Source organism: Rana temporaria, chromosome 4 (assembly GCF_905171775.1).
Source record: "Rana temporaria chromosome 4, aRanTem1.1, whole genome shotgun sequence".
In the NCBI taxonomy this organism is placed as follows: domain Eukaryota; kingdom Metazoa; phylum Chordata; class Amphibia; order Anura; family Ranidae; genus Rana; species Rana temporaria.
The window spans coordinates 141,998,983-142,022,272 of NC_053492.1; the positions used below are offsets into that span (position 1 = coordinate 141,998,983).

Consider the following 23,290-nt stretch of genomic DNA (forward strand, 5'->3'; position numbering starts at 1 on the left):
AGGAGCAGACCTAGGATAGGCCCCTTTGCAGGAATGAGCCAGGAATAAAGCTGGTTTCTCAGAAGGGCTAGGTGGCTCGCTTCAAGCATGCGCTGAAATTTGTAAACGTGCTTAGTGTTGCTTGGTCAGCTTAAAGGTTCTGATGCTGTGAAGCTGGACATTGATCTGGATCGGCAGAGTCTGTATGTAATCTGCTATGGTATTTCAGACCCCTAACCCTCACCCCCTTAACTGTTCTGCGAAAAAAGTTAAAAAGACAAAAGTGACTGACGCCCTATATCCTTTCTTGGTCCCCCCCATTTTAGCCATGGACTCCTGAAATGCTAGCCTACCCCTGCCTCTGGAGGAGCTATCCTGCCTTTTGCGGTGTCAGATGGGTGCTACAATTACATGAAAGAAGATGAAAGGTTCTGTTAATTGACAGTTTTACCTGGAAAATTTGTGTTCGATTAGCGCATGCAACCAATTTATCACATGATATTCACAGTAAACCTCTACCATGTTTAGGTGCCATTAAAATGAATGGCAGCCAAACATGCATTTTGCCATTACAGTGCTATTTGAGATCACTGTCCGAATTGCAGTGATTCTGCCCGAGGACAAATTACACACCAAACATGACTTATGATCACCACATATGCTTTTTAACTACATTGTTTGATAGCCCCAGCTTTTGGGGCAGTACTGGGCTCCTACTTGTTCCATTAGTGAATTAACAAATATTTTAATATTATTCAAGATTACTTTTCCAACAAAGGCATATATACCCTATAATTTCTCAGAAATCAATGCCAACTTCCTTAACCACTTAAGGACCGCCTCCTGCACATATATGTCGGCAGAATGGCACGGCTGGGCACAAGCACGTACTTGTATGTCCTCTTTAAGTGCCCACCCGTGGGTCACACGCGTGCACCCGTGGGTCACACGCGAGCTGAAGAACGGGCAGAGGTGTGTGTAAACACACCTTCCCAGTTCTTCAAAGTGGCGCTGTCAATGATCGTCTGTTCCCTGATATAGGGAAAGGCGATCAATGACGTCACACATCCAGCCCCGCCCCCCTACAGTTAGAAACACATATGAGGTCACACTTAACCCCTTCAGCGCCCCCTTGTGGTTAACTCCTAAACTGCAATTGTCATTTTCACAGTAAACAATGCATTTTTATAGCATATTTTCCTGTGAAAATGACAAAGGTCCCAAAGATGTGTCAACAATGTCCGATGTGTCCGCCATAATGCCGCAGTCACGATAAAAATCGCTGATTGCCGCCATTATTAGTAAAAAAAAAATATTAATAAAAATGCAATAAAACTATCCCCTATTTTGTAAACGCTATAAACTTTGCGCAAACCAATCGATAAACGCTTATTGCGATTTTTATTTTATTTTTTTGTCAAAAACATGTACAAGAATACGTATCGGCCTAAACTGAGAAAAAAAAAAGTTTTTTACATCTTTTTTGGTGGTATTTATTATAGCAAAAAGTAAAAAAGTATTGATTTTCTTTCAAAATTGTCACTCTATTTTTGTTTATAGTGCAAAAAATCGCAGAGGTGATCAAATACCACCAAAAGAAAGCTCTATTTGTAGGGAAAAAAGGACACCAATTTTGTTTGGGAGCCACCTTGCACGACTGCGCAATTGTCAGTTAAAGCGAGGCAGTGCCAAATCGCAAAAACTGCCCAGGTCCTTTACCTGCGTAATGGTCCGGGTCTTAAATGGTTAAGCAGAGTTATTCAGGTTTATACAAGTTCAATCATTTCTGCAGCAGCAGCTTTCATCACCCATGCAGATTTCATTGGAAATATTATTTAAAAATATACTGGTTATAGCACCACCCTATACATTCTATTACATTTCAGAAGTTGTCCTATTTGACTGTTGTCGAAAAGAGTCTCAGCAAAACTTTTGAACTATTGGAATGACATGAAATAGCTGTGAATTCCCCAGAAGTTTCTGTTAACACAACGTTGATAGAGGAAAATGTAAAGCTTATGCCTCTGTGGTACCTAGTCTCTACTAAAATGGCTAAATTTGCTCCTCAGAGGTTGAATTTGCTGGCAATTTAAACTTTCCTCCTTGCAATATTTACTGAGAACTAAACATTGACTTGTAACAAAAGTCTTTAAGGTGTAATTTCTTCCTTCATACATGTAAAAACAAGCAAAAGAGTACTTGGCAGTTATTAAAAATCTTAAAAAAACTTACCTCCACTGTGCAGTTTGTTTTGCACAGAGTGGCCCCGAACACCGACTTCTGGGGTTTCTCTTCGGCTCTCGCGGATCCACCTCACATCAAATAACCCCCTGGGAGAAGCGCTGGGGGGGTTTCCTTGCGGGCTCACTCCCGAGTCATTCACTCGGCGTCCATAGCCGCCGAATGTATGACTCGGCCTCGCCTCCCTGACACCCGCGTAATTGGATTGGCAGCTGCGGGATCCAATCGATGCGCTCAAGAGCCGGGACCCCGTGGAGCGAGGGACAGCGTGTCCCCACTGACTTAATTCCAGGGCTCAGGTAAGTAAAACTGTGGGCTGGGGGGCTGGTGACTGCCAGGTGTTTTTCACCTCAATGCATAGGATGCTTTAAGGTGAAAAAACATGAGGGTTTACAACCCCTTTAAGCCAAATGTGCATTCAAAATGGCACAGCTAAAGTCTAAGGGGCAGATCCACAGAGATCTGCACCCGCGCAGCGTATCAGAGATACGCTACGCCGCCGTACCTTACCTGGCTTTAGTTCGAATCCTTAAAGATTTTGCGCCGTAAGTTACGGCGGCGTAGTCTATCTCTATCCAGAGATAGACTACGCCGCCGTAACTTACGGCGCAAAATCTTTAAGGATTCGAACTAAAGCCAGGTAAGGTACGGCGGCGTAGCGTATCTCTGATACACTGCGCGGGTGCAGATCTCTGTGGATCTGCCCCTTAGACTTTAGCTGTGCCATTTTGAATGCACATTTGGCTTAAAGGGGTTGTAAACCCTCATGTTTTTTCACCTTAAAGCATCCTATGCATTGAGGTGAAAAACACCTGGCAGTCACCAGCCCCCCAGCCCACAGTTTTACTTACCTGAGCCCTGGAATTAAGTCAGTGGGGACACGCTGTCCCTCGCTCCACGGGGTCCCGGCTCTTGAGCGCATCGATTGGATCCCGCAGCTGCCAATCCAATTACGCGGGTGTCAGGGAGGCGAGGCCGAGTCATACATTCGGCGGAGCGTAATTCAAATCGGCGATTAGGGGGCGTGTTTCATTTAAATGAAGCGCGTCCCCGCGCTGAATGAACTGCGCATGTGGCGTCCCTAAATTTCCCGCCGTGCATTGCGCTAAATGACGTCGCAAGGACGTAATTTTTTTTAACATAGACATGAATTACGTCCATCCCGATTCACGGACGACTTACGCAAAAATAAAAAATAAATTCAAATGGAACGCGGGAACGACGGCCATACTTAACATGGCAAGTCTAACTATATGCCGCAAAACAGCAGCTTTAACTATACGCCGGAAAAAGCCGACGTAAGAGAATGCGACGGCCGCGCGTACATTCGTGGATCGTCGGAAATAGCTAATTTGCATACTCAACGCGAAAAACGACGAGAACTCCACCCAGCGGACGCCGAAGTATTGCATCTAAGATCCAAAGGCGTACGAAGCCATACGCCTGTCGGATCTAACCCAGATGCCGTTGTATCTTGGTTTGAGGATTCAGACCAAAGATACGACGTGGGAAATTTGAAAGTACGCCGGCGTATCAGTAGATACGCCGGCGTACTCTCTTTGTGGATCTGCCCCTATGTATAGTAAATTTTTTCCCCAGGTAAATTAGTTAAAGGGGTTGTAAAGGTACAATTTTTTTTCCTAAATGGCTTCCTTTACCTTAGTGCAGTCCTCCTTCACTTACCTCATCGTTCGATTTTGCTTTTAAATGTCCTTATTTCTTCTGAGAATTCCTCACTTCCTGTTCTTCTGTCTGTAACTCCACACAGTAATGCAAGGCTTTCTCCCTGGTGTGGAGTGTCCTGCTCGCCCCCTCCCTTGGACTACAGGAGAGTCAGGACGCCCACTAGCACACAACTCCTTTATCTGCAATGTAGAGAGTGAATACAGTGAGTGATGAGCGCAAAAATAATCAATGAATGGTGCACTTAATATATAATAAATAAAACGTCCAATGTGAAAAAGCATATAAAATCCTCTAATGCCAGAGGAAATTAATGCATGAATGTGATAGAGTTCATCTGTGCCAATCACTCAAGTAGTGAATGGAAATAAACTGTCCCAAATAGTGAAGATGTGTCCGAATGGTGAAGATGTGTCCATATGCAAATAATGAAGCAATCCTTATATGCAGCTGAGTTCACAGAGCGCTTACCTCCATATCATGGGAAAACAGCGTTGGATACCATCAGATGGGGTATGTCCCAGAGACTGACGCCTCCCCGACTTCCTCCCCGCTGGATATGGAGAGAGTGTCCTGATTCTCCTGTAGTCCGCATGTGGTTCCAGTGCGTTTTTTAAAAGAAGTCCCGTGCGGTTTTGTTCAGGTGCGAGTTAGGTCCAAATTTTTACTTGAAAATGCACTTGAACTGGACTGAAACCGGTAACCGAGCCTCACACTATAGTGGTGTATCTGCTAGGACAGAAGTAAGTGAGAGGCATGCCTGGCAGTTGATCTCACCAGTAGACTTTTTCAAGTTTTTTATTCATGTATATACATGTTATTAAAAGATGTACGAAAAAAGATAAAATGCAGTGCACTCTTTTTTTGAAAGTCACAAACTTGCTGTTCTACATGTTTCATCTAATTAGGCTTCTTCAGAAATGCGTAATGACTTTTATCTAAAATATAAACAATTTGTAAGTATACAACTTTAACACCAAAATTATAAATAACATTTCATGGCAAATATCTGAATCACCTAAAACTCAGGGGTACTAGAAAACAAAAATCTAATTTAAAGATGTGGATAACAGTGATGAATAATGTTATCGCAGATCGAAGAATATGTCACACGACAGGTGTGTCCTGTCAGTAAAACACTATTCTCTACCATGTAAACAGAAAAATTATAAAATAAATGAATGCATACCATGGAAATACATGGGTATGCAGTTAGAGTCCCATAAATGCCGAGGCACCCTATTCATAATTAAATCAGAAAAAGTGAAAATAATATACAGTATATATTCATATTTATTTCATAACAAAACAGAGCATGCTTGTTGAGTGTTGACTTATGTGAGTTGGACACCCTGTTTTTCAATTTTAACTTTTATGGTGTCTCCCATTTATCCCATCAGGGATTTAGGATTTTTTTTGGGTTTCCCATGAATGCCAAGGTACTGGTTTTTATTGTTTTAAGTGATTCAGATATTTGCCATTAAATGTTATATTTATAATTTTGGTGTTAAAGTTGTGTACTTACAAATTGTTTATATTTTAGATAATAAAAGTCCTTACACGTTCCTGAAGAAGCCTAATTAGGCGAGTGTGTAAAACAGCAAGTTTGTGACTTTCACGGAAAGAGTGCACTGCATATCTTTTTTCGTACATCTTTTAATAACATGTATATACATGAAAAAATGTTTACATTTTTAATTAAATACTTTCTTTGATCCATCTTGTAACGTTATGTTTAAGCACCCTTAAAATCCCTTGCACTTCCCCTATTGGGGCTTTTTTTACAACTCTCTTACAATGTTATATCAACTCTGACAATAGGTGGACATCGGTGGTATCATGTATATGTATTGGAGGCAGCTTGATTCTTGATTTGCCAAACCATCTTGGATATGTGTACCTCATTTCACAGGTGCCTGCCCTTTATAACGAATGAAGTACTATAATTGGGCAGGTAGGCTTATTTGTGCCACTGCAATTTCTATAAATTTAGATAAACCCTACAGTAGATCTCCTTGTTGAACTAGGAAAAGTCCTCTAAATGTTTGCTATATTTTTTTATAAAATTAAACCAATAACATTTTTTTGCTTGTGTTGCTTCCACACAAGTGTGTTAACTGGCTTTATGACTGAGCTGTCTATTGTATAAGCCTCTGGTTCTTGATTTAGTGGCCCATTGCCCTGTAAGGCATATACCCTTGATTTTTGTATATGTGATGATGTTGGTATGACTTTGTGTGATTATAAGCAAGTATGTTTTGTTTTTAGGAGGCACCACTTTGCGTCCCAACTTATTTAGTGATTAGCTTCTTTGAGCCCATTTAATGTATTCTAATTGAGTTTAATGATTATACTCTCTTGTTGCTGTACGTAGGTAGGAGCATTGCTTTGCATAATACATGTTAAATAACAAACTTGATTTATATGCAAGCATAATTTGTGGAAATATACTCTGAACATTTTCTGTGCTTTGACAAGTGGTCCTGGATGCACGGTTGGCCATGAGAATGATTTACATTTTTGTACTTCCATTCCTAAAACAAACTCAATTTTCTTGTGTTTGGATTTGTGATGTTAGTAATAACCTATAAACGGCTAACATTTTAGGAAGACAGTACTATGCTATAAACTATAGTTATGCTTGACAGATTCCCTCTGCTATGTCAAAGTAACTATACCATGCAGACACCCGTCAGCATAATATAACGCACCACTTTTATATTTGTATTACCTTAGCCAGTGTTAACGGTTGTCTTTCTTGCCCTAGTTCATTTTAGGCTTGTCATATTACTCTTATTCTTCAAATCTACTCTAATTTCCCCAGATTCTGACCTCACCCTGAACTCTGATGATGAATGACCACTAGTGACCCATTTTGTCAGCTTGAATCTAGCTAGTCTATGTGAAAGTAAGGGCTGGATGCGAGTTCTCCATCAGGACCTGTCTGCTGCTGCAGCTGCTATGACTGACTTAATATTGTGAATAAAGTGACTGATAAAAAAGGAAGATAATGCCATTATTTGTGTGACAAATCACAGTGTGCTTTCCAGTGTTACTCGGTGCACAGAAAAGCATTAAAGACATTTCTTAATTCTATAACATTGAGGGACACTATTTTATTTTTTGCGATACAGAGAAAAACAAAGCGACAATTAAAAAAAACAATAAGTGTATATTGATTGGTTTGGTCAAAAGTTATATTGTCGCCAAACTATGGGATATTTTTTATGCCATTTTTCTTTACTTTTTTTTTACTAGTAATGGTGGTGATCGGCGTTTTTTTTGCGGCAGACAAATTGGCCATCTAACTAACACTTTTGACACTTTTTTTTGGGAACCAGTCACAATTTTTCAGTGGCCTGCGCGAGAGCCGATGTTATATTACGTGCTCTCGCGCAGGGGAGCCAACCTGCCGCCGTAAAACGATAGCGGCAGGTTGGCAAGTGGTTAAAAAAATTCTTTGGAGTTTGCCCCCAAAGGAACAAAGACTGTCTGGAATGTGGCCTTCTCATGGGGTCCTGCATTGGCGCTTTCAGATACATTGTTGCTGGCGAGGGCCCTCTCCAAACCAGTACAATAAGTATGGGGGCTTTCCTTTTCTATGAAGCCTTGGGTATGTACTATGCCTCCTGGTTTTATCCTCAAAGGGGTAAAAACTTTGCACAATCTGTGTTAAAACACTTTATTGTCACAAACACACTGAGGGGGTAAGGGCTGCAACATTCTTTTAAGTTGTGACACACTCTTGGGATTGTGCTGTTGGTCTCCTGCTATTCTTCTATAGGTGCTGATGCTTTGAAGGCCTGTAGTGAAACACAATATACTGTATGTGTTGCAAGCACTTTGTGAAACATGGCAGCAAATTTTTTTTTTTTTTTTACGTTTCATGCGGGTCGTATTAGTACATCTGAGCCACGCTGCCCTCTGCTTCTCCGAGCTTTGGCCTAAAAAGGATTATCACTGGCTCCTTACAATGGTATCAAGGTCAGTCTACTTCATGGTTACCTGAAGTGACTTCATGACAGAAGATCACATAACTTCTACAGGAGTCATAAGTACCCTTGTTGGAATATCTCGCTTTTCCATACTAGCAGTATGGCAGATCCTATGTGTAAGGGCACTTATCATGTGGTTCTTTCCATCTCATAATTCACTAACGGCTCTGGGGTGGTTGGCAGCATTCCTCCTCATGGACCTGAAAGTCTGGGTAGTTGTCCTTTGTTTGAGTTCAAATTCTCCTTTGAGTCTTTCCTTGTTCCATCTGACATAGCTCCCTCTTCTACATTATCCATTTTTTTTTTTTTTTTTTTGTGAATGCAGTAGGTTTTATGGATATGTCTCCAGTATAGGCAGTCCCAGGGTTACAAACAAAATAGGGTCTGTAGGTTTGTTCCCAAGTTGAATTTGTATGTGCAGTAGATGATGCTGATATTGTGTCAATCTCGCCGATAAAAGCTAACACCCATGAGCAATGTCGCAGTAGCCAGCGCCGAGCTCTGTCGCTCCTCCGCCTTAGTCGACCGCCTAATTTGCCTAATTAAAGAGCCGCCTCTGAGCACCTCCTCGTTCTAATGCTGCGTGCACATGGTCGTTTTTCATCATAAAAAACGACGTTGCCCACACACCATCGTTTTTTTAAAAAGATGAACAAATCGCGGTGACATACAACACGTACAGCGGCACTCTAAAGGGGAAGTTCTATTAGCTTTTTGGCTGCTTTAGCTGATTCCTTGTTGGTAAAAGACGATTTGCGATTTTCTGTCTGTTACAGCGTGATGAATTTGCTTACTCCATTATGAATGATCGTTTTACCAGAACGAGCGCTCCCGTCTCATAACTTGCTTCTGGGCATGCGCAGGTTTAAAACGTCATTTTAGCCGTTGTCAAAAGCCGAAAAACGATGTGAAGCCCACACACCATTTTAAATTACGTTTTTAAAAATGTCATTTTTTTTTATGACGAAAAACGACCGTGTGTACGCGGCATAATGCTTCACAAAATCTTCACAAGGAAGGCCACACACTGATGACATTGTTCCTTTAGAATACGTTTATTTGAGGTCTATTTGCTGATGGGCCCTGGTGCATTTCACCTTGATTGGGCTTAATTGTAGAAATTGGCATGGTCAGGATGGCAGCACATACTGTATGTGTATATATTTACCTCTTGACAGAACAGTACAAGCCAACATAGCTTGGTCAATGGCTTATATTTACACACAAGCTTTTGCTCTTAAAGCGGGGGTTCCGCGGGTTTTCGTATTTTTTTTTTTAATCCCTCGGGCGCTCTTACCTTCTGAAAACAGCCACTCGTGTGTCCCACTGTTATAGCTGCCCGCATTGTGTTTGGCCCGCAAACGATACTTTATAAAATTAGTAGATGGACATTTCCATCTTCAGTGTGGGCACTCTGAAGCCCAGCAGGCATTTACACCTGTGTTCCCTCAGCTAAAATGGTGAATTAGGATCTGCCCTGGTCACATGACCCGCTTGCCGAGTCACGTGACCCGCGAGATTACACTACAGCGCGTCTCCTGGGAGTCGGTGGTGGTGCGGGGGTTCAGTTAGAGGCAGCGGTGGTGGTGTGGGGGGTGCAGTCAGAGACAGCGGAGGTGGTGGGGGGATTCAGTCAGAGGCAGTGGTGGTGGTGGGGGGTTCAGTCAGAGGCAGCAGTGGTGGGGGGTTCAGTCAGAGGCAGCGTTGGTGGTGGGGGGTTCAGTCAGAGGCAGAGGTGGTGGTGGGGGGGTTCAGCCAGAGGCAGCGGTGGTGGGGTTCAGCCAGAGGCAGCGGTGGTGGTGCGGGGGTTCAGTCAGAGGCAGCGGTGGTGGTGGGGGGTTCAGTCAAAGGCAGCAGTGGTGGTGGGGGGGTTCAGGCAGCGGTGGTGGTGCGGGAGGTTCAGTCACAGGCAGCGGTGGTGGTGTGGGGTTCAGTCAGAGGCAGTGGTGGTGGTGGGGGGGTTCAGTCCGAGGCAGTGGTGGTGGTGCGGGGGTTCAGTCACAGGCAGCGGTGGTGGTGGGGGATTCAGTCAGAGGCAGCGGTGGTGGTGCCGGGGTTCAGTCAGAGGCAGCGGTGGTGGTGTGGGGGTTCAGTCAGAGGCAGCGGTGGTGGTGCGGGGGTTCAGTCACAGACAGTGGTGGTGGTACGGGGGTTCAGTCACAGGCAGCGGTGGTGGTGGGGGGTTCAGTCACAGGCAGCGGTGGTTGTGCCGGGGCTCAGTCAGAGGCAGTGGTGGTGGTGCGGGGGTTCAGTCAGAGGCAGCGGTGGTGGTGCGGGGGTTCAGTCAGGCCCTGTACACACGACCAGACATGTCCGATGAAAACGGTCCGCGGACCGTTTTCATCGGACATGTCTGCTGGGAGCATTTGGTCTGATGTGTGTACACACCATCAGACCAAATTCCCCGCGGACAGAAAAGGCGGTGACGTGGCGGCGACGATGACGTGACAACGTGCGCGAACCAGGAAGTTCAATGCTTCCACACATGCGTCGAATCACTTCGACGCATGCGGGGGATTTCGGTCCGATGGTTAGGTGTACTAACCATCGGACATGTCAGACGGACAGGTTTCCACCGGACAAGTTTCTTAGCATGCTAAGAAACTTTTGTCCGCTGGAAACCTGTCCGCTAGGCCGGAAAAATGTCCGCTAGGCCCTACAAACGGTCGGACATGTCCGCGGAAACTGGTCCGCGGACCAGTTTCAGCGGACATGTTCGGTCGAGTGTACTAGGCCTAAGAGGCAGCGGTGGTGGTGCAGGGGTTCCGTCAGAGGCAGCAGTGATGGGGGGGTTCAGACAGAGGTGATGGTGGTGGTGGGGGGGTTCAGACAGAGGCAGGGAGGATCAGGAGGGCACACACCAGGGAGGGGTCAGAAGGGAATACACCAGGTACAGTTAGAAAGGTACTAGGGAGGGTCAGGAGGGCACACACCAGGGAAGGGTCAGGAGGGCATACACCAGGTACAGTTAGAAAGGTACTAGGGAGGGTCAGGAGGGCACACACCAGGGAAGGGTCAGGAGGGCATACACCAGATACATTTAGAAAGGTACTAGGGAGGGTCAGGAGGGCACACACCAGGGAAGGGTCAGGAGGGCATACACCAAGGAGGGGTCGGGGATGGTATTAACCAGGGAGGGGTCAGGATGGTATACACCAGGAAGCGGTCAGGAGGGTATACACCAGGGAACGGTCGGGAGGGTATACACCAGGGAGCGGTCAGGAGGGTATACACCAGGAAGCGGTCAGAAAGGTATACACCAGGGAGGGTGATAAGGGTATACACCAGGGAGGGTATACAGCAGGGAGGGGTCAGGAGGGTATACACCAGGGGGGGAGTGAAAACCTGGAGACAGTGACAATTATTAAGTCCAATTGTCTGCTAGTAGGCAGAACTTCCATGCTAATTTGCAGTAATACAACAGATTTATCATAGAGGTGCATGCAAGCTACACGAGGAACTGCAAGATGATTTACCTCCACACACTGACTTGTCTTCCTCTGACACCAGACGGGCACGATCTTGTAGGTCAGGTGAATCCCCATCCCGCCCACTCAAACAGCAGAGGTAAGGAGACACCTCAGGGATGTCACTGTATTCATGCAGGACAGTGGCGGTGCTGAAGGAGTGAGGTGGGGGGTGGTACGGGGGGGTGGAGATTCCAGTCCCCATCTACAGCAACGCGATGAATAAGAATAGCAGTGGCTGTAACAGCAGCGGTGCCGAGCTTCCTTAGTGTGGAAAAAGCAGCGGACAGGCTGGCTTGCGGGTGGCAGTTCTGCCACTGCTCATGGACAGCAGTTTGGTGCCCCCCTGAAAGTGCCGCTCGGGACCCATGGTGCCACTGGGTCCTATGGTAGGGCTGGCCCTGCTGTATATGCACTTACTTATATTTGGGGATTTAAGCAAAGTCATATTAAGTAAAACGTTTAAAAAGGCATGCAAATCAAGTGTGTGTCTATATTTGTGTGTATATACACAGTATATAGAGTGGGGGAAATAATTATTTTATCCCCTGCAGATTTTGTAAGTGTTCCTACCTACAAAGAAATGAAGGGTCTAGAACTTGTATCATAGGTGTATTTTAAATGATTGAGACAGAATATCAACCAGAAATCCAGAAAAAAACCCGTAACAAAAAAGTTGCAGTTATGAGAAAAATAAGTATTTTGACCCCCAAGCAAAACATGACTTAGTATTTGGTGTAGAAACCCTTGTTGGCAAGCACAGACATTTCTTTTAGTTGGTTACCAGGTTTGCACTCATCTCAGGAGTGATTTTGATCCACTCTTTATAGATCTCCTCTAAATTCTTGTTACTAAACCCAAAACTGTAAAATCAGTCTTTATATGCAGTAAAGCATGTTTGTTCATACTCGCTGTGGAACCTAAGGGGTTAATCCTCTGCATTGTGTAAAAAGACTGCTTGATCCTGTATGCCCGATCCTCTTCTTCCGCTAATTCCAGAGCAGATCCGAATAAGACAGAGCCTTTGGAGTCACTCTGCACATGCTCAGTTTGGTGTGTATTGCTAAAAGGTGTTTTTTTGGGGGGAGGGTGCATGTGATCAGCACAGAGCCAATCGGCACTGTCCGGACAGAGGGTCAGGGGTCCAGTATCCTGATAGGACAACTAGTGCAGTATGACAACAAGCTTTACTGGGTTTAGTAACACTAAGGTTTCTTGGCTATCGGATGGCAACTTGAAGTTTCAGCTCCCTCCATAAATGTTCTATAGCAATAATGTCTGTAGACTGGCTAGGCCACTTCATGACCTTAAGGTACTTCTTTTTGAGCCACTCCCTTTGTTGCCTTGGTGGTACATTTTGGGCCATTGTCATGCTGGAAGACCCATCCACGACCCATATTCAGTGTTCTGGCTGAGGGAAGGAGGTTCTCATCCAAGATTTTACAATACATGGCCCCGTCCATTGGCCCCTCAATGTGGCAAAGTCATCCTGTACCTTTTAGCAAAGAAATGGCCCCAAAGCATAATGTTTCCACCTCTGTGTTTGACTGTAGGGATGGTGTTCATAGGGTCATAGTCCGCATTTTTCTTCCTACAAACAAGGTGAGTTGAGTTAATGCCAAAGAGCTCAATTTTGGTTCTATCTGACCACAGCACTTTCTCCCAATCCGTCTCTGAATCATTTAGATGTTCATTGGCAAACTTTAGATGGGCCTGTATATGTCCCTTCTTGAGGAGGGAGACCTTGCGGGCGCTCCAGGGTTTCAATCCATGGCGGCGTATTGTGTTATCAGTGGTTTGTTTGATAACTGTGGTCCCAACTGCCTTGAGCTCATTCACAAGCTCATCTCATGTATTTATGGGCTGATCCCTCACTTTTCTCATGATCATCTTTACCTCATGAGGCAAAATCTTGCAAGGAGCTCCAGACTGAGGGCGATTGATATTTTGTATTTCTTCCATTTGCAAATAATCACTCCAACAGTTGTCTCCTTCTCAACAAGCTTCTTACTTATGGCCTTGTAGCCCATTCCAGCCTTGTGCAGGTCTACAATCGTGTCCCTGATGTCCTTTGATGTAGCTCTTTGGTCTTGCCCATGACGACAAGATTTGAATGGAAGAAAGATTCTGTGGACAGGTGTCTTTTAGACACATAACAAGTTGTCGTTGGGAGCACCTTCTTAAACTGACAGGACTAATCTGTGTACCACATGAGCACATACTGTAGCCAGTCTGTGGGAGCCAGAATTATTGTTGGTTGATAGGGGAGAAAATATTTATTTTACTCATTGAACTGCAATGCAATTTATAACAACATTTTTTATTGTTTTTTTTTCTGGATTTGTAGTTGATATTCTTTTAAAATACACCTACTGTATGATAAAATTGATAGACCCTTCATATCTTTGTAAGTGGGCAAACGTACAAAAATCTGCATGGGATCAAATAATAATTTTCCCCATAATGTACGGTATATACAATTATTTATATAATACACTTTTTTTCTTCTAATGCTGTCTTCTAAAGAAAAACACTAAACCAATGAATACTTCTCCATGTGACATGACTAATACATCTTCAAAAGCGATCTATAACCTCATTACAACCTCATTACAAAAACCATGCCATATTCCCCTCCTTTACTCTTTTACCCTTTCCTTTCATTACTGTCCTCTATCTGTTTGTTTCCTGTTATCTTTGGAGGTTTTTTTTTTTTAAAACTCTCTTAGAATTTTGTTCCTCTTGAAATAATAATACAACTGTTTATAGCTATGGGAGCAGTAGGTTCCATATGAGTGATATACAGGGGTCAAGTCCTGGGGAAAAAAGCGTGGGAACTCCCACCCAAGATCCACTCCCCCACCAAAAAAAATGCTCATATGCATATATATTTTACAGAAAATACTGGTGCTGGCCTGGCTGGTCTCGGTACTGGCCTGATTGGTTTCGGTGCTGGCCTGGCTGGTCTTGGGATGCTGGCTGGCTGGCCTCAGGGTACTCTGTGCTGGCCTGGCTGGTCTCAGGGTGCTGGCTGGCCTCAGGATGCTGGTTGGCTGGTTAATCTATCTATATATATATATATATATATATATATATATATATATATATATATATATATATATTATAGCAGGGTACAAAAAGGCTTTTTTTTTTACAGCTCACTGCACACACTGTCAGGGCAGAGTGTGTGTGACGGTGTGAGGAGAGGAGACGCGGGCTCACCCTAGCGTTGCTGTGTGACTCCGCCTCCGCGTGATGTCACATGCAACCGGCCTCGCACTTAAATCGGCTGTAAACCTGCATCCCACCGCGTGGGAGATTTCAATCCGGCATGGGTCGGCGGGGCCGGCCCTTCAGCCGAGGATCCCCCCTGCGCATGCGCCGCTGCAATCAGCAGCGCATTGCGAGGGGAATATCTCCTAAACTGTACAGGTTTAGGAGATATTCTTTATACCTACAGGTAAGCCTTATTATAGGCTTACCTGTAGAAAAAAGTAAAAAATGTGGGTTTAGAACCACTTTAAGGACAGGTGGCAGGCGAGGTCGGAGCCTGGAGGAGGAGCTCCAAGTCTGCTCGGCTCAGTTCGCCTGCCCCTGACAGTGACTCGAGTCTAGTCCTTCACTATGCAGCGATGGTGGGCATCGCCGCATAGTAAAGGATCGGCTTGGCTGTGGCTCGACACTGGGGGATCCCAGAAGTAGGGCAGAGAGACTGAACATGCTACACATGCCCTGTGTACAATTATGTCTTTTTTTTGATGCATGTAGTTACAAACCAGTTAAGAAACTTGTATTCGGGTTATACAGTAATTGTATGCAAGAACACCAACACGTATGCAATCATATAAAAGACTTTGATAGTTATTATTTTTGCTACTGCAACTTTTGTTAGTTCTTTACACTATGTCCCCAAGATCTGACTTGCATGAAATAGACTGGTGAGCAACTGAGGACAGATTGATTATAAGGACAATTAAGGCTAAAAAGTAATTCCCTGAGTACTCATCCCTAGTAGTGTACTAAATATGCCGAAAGTGCTCCTGATTATTTAGGTATACTTTATGTTAAGATAAAGTACAGTATTGCCACAAACTGCAAGGTTACACAAAAAGAGGTCACAGAGGGGCTATTTTAATTTTGCTATGGGACCCCAATAATACTGTATGTAGTTATGCCGATGTGTCTAGTTCTACACAGGAAATGAATGTAAATTACGATTTTACAACTATTTTTACATATATTTCCCTTGTATAAAACCTAAAGCTTAAAGTGTATATAAAGACAAACTAGTTTTTCTCAAGTTTATTTACATAGAGTGCTGGGGAGTTCAATCTTAATGCTGACTGTGTCCCTTACTCTTTTCTGTTTGTCCTGGTGTCCACTGTAGAGCGGGAGAAAATACAAAATTTGAGTTGTCACCAACTCTGGAATTAAGGAGAAATCTTCCAGTGTTGGATCCTTGTTTCAGTGACAGCCATCTAAGGCCTGATTCACACCTATGCAGGTTGCAGTTTTCATATTGCAGGTGCATTTTGCGTTTTTCAATGCTTATTTTTGATCCATTGAAGTCTATGGGACCAAAGACCGGAAGAAAATCGCTGCCCCTATCTATAAAATGCACAGATGTGAACTACATCCATAGGAAACCATGTTACATAGACTGTAGTGTACTGCAAAACTGAAAACGCACAACAAAAAAAAAAGGCATAGATGAACCAGGCCTTAGAGGACATTTCCCTAACTTTGGAGAGATTTCCTCCTCACTTTCTGTAGTGTCTTTAAGGTAGAAAATGAAGGAAACTCTCCCCACTGGGGGGAAAAAAACTGGCAGGGGTTCCAATTCTAATGCCGCGTACACGCGGTCGTTTTTTGTGATGGAAAAAAAACGACGTTTTAAATCATGAAATAAAACAACGTTTTTGAAACTTAATTTTCAAAAACGACGTTGCCTACACACCATCGTTTTTTCACAATGCTCTAGCAAAGCGAGGTTACGTTCACCACTTTTTTCCATTGAAGCTCGCTTCATAACTAGCTTCTGGGCATGGGCGGGTTTAAAAACGTTGTTTTAAACGTCGTTTTTTGCTACACACGGTCAATTTCTGTGAAACAAAAAACGACGTTTTTTTGAAGACATAAAACAACGTTTTGCCCACACACGATCATTTTAAATGACGTTTTTTAAAACATAGTTTTTTTTTCATCACAAAAAACGACCGTCTGTACGCGGCATAAGTCATAGGTTTAGATACATTTTCACTTGATTTTTCTGATAAATTTAATTTTGTAAAGCTGAGCAACAAAATAACAGACTTCATAAATATAGCTGTTGGCACACTTGTTCCTTTTGCGTGCAGTCCTAGAAAATCTTTTGTAGTAGGTGGGAAATGCTTTATCAAATTGTCTCTGTGAAATGAATTCTAGAAACTAATGGCAGTGTCAATGTAAACTTTCCACACACCATTGAAATTGAATATAGAACGTTTTTCACATCGTTTCCTGTGCTGTTGGCAACAAGCAGACTTTTAGCTTGATTGACTTGATGGCTGTTTTAAAAACATCTAAAAGCACACTTTAGCAAAATCGGCTATAAATATTGATTGCTCTGTGTGCAATATCAGTTTTGCCATAAATGTTAATATGTAACTGTTTTCAGCTGTATATTGCAAAAAGTTGAATTATAGTAAATGATAAAAGGTAAGTTTATTTTCCAAACAAGATCTAATTTTTTGTTTGTCTTTTTTCTAGTTCGATATTAATTTACAGCCCAAAAGAGAACCCGAATGCTTTTGATGCAGCTGCTTTCTTCCAATGTGTCGGCAATTTCCTGGGAATCTTTGCAGGCTCATTTGCTATGGGCTCTGCTTATGCAGTTGTTACTGCTTTGATATCCTTTATAACTTTTAATTATTGAATTATTTTACCATTTCAAATATATTCTGTTTATTTGTCTTCTGTTGAAGCTTGTTAATATCTTCATATGTACTTGTATATTGTTGAGATTCCATGCAGTATTGTTTTACAGAACCTAAAAGGACAATGATTAATGAAGCATCACATATATTAAAGCAATATTAAAGTAAAAGACAAACCAAACATGTCATACTTGCCTGCTTTGTGCAGTGGTTTTGCACAGAGCAGCCCCAATCCTTCTCTTCCCTTTTCCCCCATTGGCTCTCCTGACCCCTCCTTTTTGTCAAGTACCCCCAGAGCAAGAAGCTTGCAATGGGGCACCCGAGCAGGCTCGCTACCGAGCCGCGACTCTGCATGTTTATTTACACACAGCCACAGCTTGGCCCCGCCCCCTCCTCATTGGCTCACTGGTTGTGATTGACGGCATGGAGAGCCAATGGCTTCCGCTTCTGTCTTAGCAAATGAGGAGGGAGAGTCCCCAGAGAGCTAAGGCTCTCGTGCACATTGCTGGAGGAAGATCAGGCTCAGGTAAATATTAAGTGGGGCTGAGGGCACTGCTGCACAGAGAAGGTTTTTTACTTTAATGCATAGGATTTGTTTACAAACAATTTAGTTCCGTAAAAAAAGACATACAGTACTTCATTCTGCAAATTCTGCTAATGACAATGTTGGGGAACCTTAATTTATATTGTTGAATATGAGATTATTTTATGTTAAAGTCTAAAACAGAAAATATAAAAGGCCTTAAAGTGTTTGTAAAGTCTCATTTGTTTTAAATAAAAAATAACAAACATGTTATACTTTCCTCCTCTGTGCAGTGGATTTGCACGGAGCAGCCTGGATACTCCACTTCTCGGGTCCCTCTTCGGCTCTCCTGGTTCCTCCCTCTTGCTGGTGCCCCCACAGCAAGCAGCTTGCTATGGGGAAACACAAGTCCATTCAGACACGGAGCTGCCCCCTTTCTATTGTCATTTGCTGGCAGCAGGAGCCAATGGTGCTGCGCTGCTGTCTCAGCCAATGAGGAGGGGAGTCCCGGATGGCCGAGATATTCCTACAACTTTGCTGGATCTAGCTGGACCTCAGGCAAGTGTTTTGGGGTGCTGGGGGGGGGGGGGCTGCTGCACACAGAAGGCTTTTGTTCTTAATGCATGGAATGCATTACCACCTCATTGCACCACATGCCTTTACAACCACTTTAAGATGCAACTGTGGTTGGACTATGGATGTAATTTACATAATTATAACAAGCAGTAATTCATCAACAGAAGTACTGTATCTTTTAGCATCTCAGCAGCTCAGATTTAGCAGCCTGACAGTCTTCCAATCCCTAATATAAACAGTTTCACAGAAAGAGGTAGAAAACAGAGTGCAGAGGCCATATTTGAAGGACTTTGCTGCTTTTCTTGTGAAAATCAAGGATGAATGTTACCAATGTGCACAGCTACAGATGCCAGTGGTGCCAGATTCAAAAGTCATTTGACTGCCCATAGCCTTGTTATATCATACCTCCCAACATTTTTAGATGAGAATGAGGGACACCTACTAGCAAACGTATGTAAGCATAGGACACGCCCCCTGCCACACACCCTTAAAGGAAAATTAACCAAAAAAAGGTTAATTAAATCCACAAGGGCTTTTTTTACTACTACTATTCCTTTATATTGGCTTTTAAAAATTTACAAATGCAGCAATTTAGAATTTGGATGAAAGGTTTAGCACTGGGAAACACTTTTTGAACGTTAAAAAGTGCATTTTATATACAACTATATAGATCAGACCAAAATGAGGGGGAAAGAGGGACAGAGGGACATTGCTCCAAAATCAGGGAAAGTCCCTCGAAATCAGGGACAGTTGGGAGCTATGCTACATTCTTCTTTAAAATGGATGTAAACCCACTCATCATTTCTAAATTACTTCCATAGTGCTGATCTATAGGGATATACAGGTGAAACTCAAAAAATTTGAATATTGTGCAAAAGTTCATTTATTTCACTAATGCAACTTAAAAGGTGAAACTAATGTACAAGATAGACTCATTACATGCAAAGCAAGATAGTTCAGGCCACGATTTGTTATAATTGTGATGATTTTAAATAATCTGCACAAGAAATTAGTATTTCCTACATGCTTCTGTGTTTCCCATGCTTATGGGTAACTCTGCTACCAGATTGTTGCCTATGATGTTTTACATATGAAGGGATCAAGTACTGGTGTGCAGAGTGAACCAGGCAAGTCAAACTAGTTGCTTCCTGTTTTTAACATCATGAACATTAATGGATGAGCAGTAAATACATCAAGTAAATATATAAATGTCAGCCAAAGACCAACACTTCTGGTCACTGTTGAGTTTATGATTTAAATGCATATGTAAAATCAGATCCATTACTGCTAAATATCCAGGAATGAGCAAAACCTCATAAAAGCTAAGAACAAAAATACGTCCAAGGTTGTACATGATCTGAAACTCTGATGTAAAGTTTGATTCACATCGAAAGAACTGGATAAGAGTGAATACATTTTTAACCACTTCAATACTGGGCACTTTCACCCCCTTCCTGCTCAGGCCAATTTTCAGGTTTCAGCACTGTAACATTTTTAATGACAACACAGTCATACAACACTGTACCCAAAGGAAATTTTGATAATTTGTTTTTCTCACAAATAAAGCTTTCTTTTGGCGGTATTTGATCACTGGTGCGGTTTTTATTTTTTGCGCCACAGATCGATAGTTTTGAAAAAAAACACAATATTTTTTACTTTTTGCTATAATAAATATCCCAAATTTATTTAAAAAAAACAAAAAAAAACATTTTTTTTCCTCAGTTTAGGCCGATATATATTCTTCTACATATTTTTGATTAAAAAAATTGCGATGAGCGTATATTCATTTGGTTTGCACAAAAGTTATAGCGTCTACAAAATAGGTTATTTATGCCATTTTTATTTTTTTATTTGTTTACTAGTAATGTCGGTGATCTGTGATTTTTATCATGACTGTGACATTGCGGTGAAGAGATCGGACACTTTGACACTTTTTTTTTAAACTATTGACATTTATACAGCTATCAGTACTATAAATAGCCACTGATTACTGTGTAAATGTCACTGACAGGAAGGAGTTAACACTAGGGGGCGATCAAAGGGTTAAATGTGTTACCTGACTTGTGTTAACTGTGGGGGGATTGAGACTGACTAGGGGAGGAGACCGATAAGTGTTCGTATATATTTGGAACACACAATCTTACTCCTTACTCCTGACAGGACGTGGATCTGTGTGTTTACACACACAGATCTACGTTCCTGCTCTGTCACGAGCTATCGCATGTCCCCGGTGGACATATCGGCCACCGGGCACGCACATCAGCTCCTTGGCGCCCCCCAATGCCAAGGACATCATATGATGCCCGCCGAGATGAGAGAGCCAGCTAACGGACATCGTATGACAATATGGTATGGTTCAGGGTGGGGGGGGGCGTGCTCACTCATCCCCCCTTTACAAACCTGCGGGGCTGCATGCTCGAAAAAGAGTCTGGTATGGATTTTGGGGGGACCCCTTGCCATGTTTTAAAAACAAAATTGGTGTGGGGGCTCCCCTCAAAATCCATACCATCCCAATGTTGATTGTTAATCTGTCCCATTACTTTTGGTCCCTTAAAAAGTGGGAGGCACATATACAAACTGTTGTAATTCCTACAGCGTTGACCTGATTTGGATGTAAATACCCTCAAATTAAAGCTGAAAGTCTGCACATAAAGCACATCTTGATTGTTTCATTGTGGTGGTGTATAGAGCCAAAAAGATTAGAATTGTGTCAATGTCCCAATATATATGGACCTGACTGTATACTATAATTATGAGGCCCAATTCTTGGAAACATGATTCTTTAAAATGAATTGAGACTTTTTTAAACTCCGCTTTTCCAAGGTTTTTAGGAATGACTGATAATAAATTTGGTATTATTGGTATTAGCTCTGTCCCACTATAAATAAATCAAAGCCTTAGTAAGACACTCCCATTACAGCTTTATCAAACTAGGTTTATATACCTTTTAGAAATGGCAAAATGTTTTCTGCACTAGATTGTTATATAATGTATTTCTAGATTTAGTTAGGAATTGTAGAGATGATTATGCACATATGAATTTTCTTGTGTTTTCCTTAATGCATTTCTTACTTGACAAAATTTACCAAGTTGTGTGAGTTTCCTATGCTGGAAACAGGACTATTTTTCCTACTTTCATGGAGTGCCTTCCTATCTGCAGAAGCTGTGGGGCTAACAGGTATGTGCATTATGTTCCGACATGATTATTTGCATTCCAGTGGGGGGGAACACTCTCTCCATTTCTCCATGCATGCACGCTGATGATGTACGTAGGCGAGGCCAAGTGCCTGGAGGCATCTGTACATATTCTTGTTGGTCCATGCAACTTTGGAAATGGTATCAGAGCCTATAGTCTGATTGCACACTGTAACACTGGATTGTGATTCTGCTTTTTCTGATTGTTGTAGTTACTTACTGTGCTGATCCTGACCTCAGTTGAGCTACTTGCCAAACTTCAAAGCAGCCAGCCTTTGCAAAGTGTTCATATACAGTACAAATTGCTTCCCCCGGCATAAAGATCGAAAAGATTAATGTTTCTCCATATAAGGTTTAGTAAAGCTAGGTACACACACAATTTTTTTTTCATGTTCAACCCAGCGGGCTGAACAAAAAAAAAAGATCGAAAAGTCGCTATACTAACACATCTGATGTTAGTGTGGCAATCTCCTCCGCTGAGCTATTGTGTTCTGACAGGGGAACCATTGGCTGCAAGCGCCGATCAGAAGATGGTTTTCCAGCATGCTAGTTTGAGACAGGTCAGACAGGCTGCTGTACACACAGGTCGTTTGTTGACCAGTTTCTGTTGAACTGTGTTTACCAGCCCTAAGATGGTACAGCTCAGCTTGCTACTACTCCTGACTTTTACTGTTATGCTATTTCTTTGGTTCTTAGCTTCCTTGTTTCTTCCTTGGCTATAAATCATAGCACAACTTTCAATTATGCTGCCCTGTCATCCTTTGGTACTGGGGTGACCCCCTGATAGACATTGGCTACCTTCAATTTCTATTGTGTGGACTGTCTGATTACACCTAGGCCCACTTTGTCATATATTACGCCATGCCACCCATCTCTAAGTACAGATGTCTAATGCAGACACTGTATTTCATGGCCAGATTCCTGGCACACACATGCACTGGACCATACTGACTACAAGGTAACTGTTAAACGTGAAATCTGCTAATGCTTGAAGTTTTTGCAGGTGGTTGCTTTGGCTTAAAATGGCCATATGCAGTCTTATAAAAAAAAAAAAAAAATCTGTGGATTTGAGCATGCATTGTAAAAGTTGGTGTGTAGGGTATAACAAGAAAAACTATAAATATTATTTAGGAGATTGTTTTACATTTTTACTGTACAATGAGTTCGACAGTTGTTTTTATTTGGAATAAAATAATGATTCTTTTTATGAAACTAGCCCAAAATCCTAAATCATTCAAGCTGACAGATGATTGCAGCAATCTTGTTGGTGCAGTAGCTCATGCAAGGAGGGACAGACTTCTTGTCACATGATGTTCTCAGAGAAGATTCTACCTGCCTGTGGCTGCCCTTATTCAATTGTGCACGGCATTATTATTGTTTGCACTGTATTGTGCAATAAATTAAAAGTGCTAAAAAACGTTCTTATTGGTTTTACTGTAGATGTCCAGAAGTTTTAAGATAGTTATGGTATTTAATTACATGCAGATTTTATCATAAAATTTTATCTTATCAATTTTCTTTTTAGGCTTAATTTACAGGATTGTTCAGTTTTCATTTTTATATTGCAAAAGGCAATACAAAATAATTTGGGATAAATGGCAGAATTGCGTGAGCTAAGAAATGTTTGAGTCTAATACATCACAATGCAGTGTAAAATTGTGCCTGTAAATCATAGATTATGTGCAGGACTTCAAGAGCTCCGACTTTGCTCCAGGC

General features: G+C 42.4%; 1 protein-coding gene across 1 annotated transcript in view; it reads left to right on the plus strand.

Moving 5' to 3' along the window:
- Window positions 1–23,290, plus strand: part of SLC9A9 (solute carrier family 9 member A9) — an 876,572-nt gene that overhangs the window by 269,683 nt on the left and 583,599 nt on the right. The window contains exons 7-8 of the mRNA XM_040349109.1: window positions 17,114–17,252; window positions 21,452–21,557. Coding sequence (XP_040205043.1) covers window positions 17,114–17,252; window positions 21,452–21,557 — 245 coding nt within the window. The remainder of the gene's footprint in view (window positions 1–17,113; window positions 17,253–21,451; window positions 21,558–23,290) is intronic.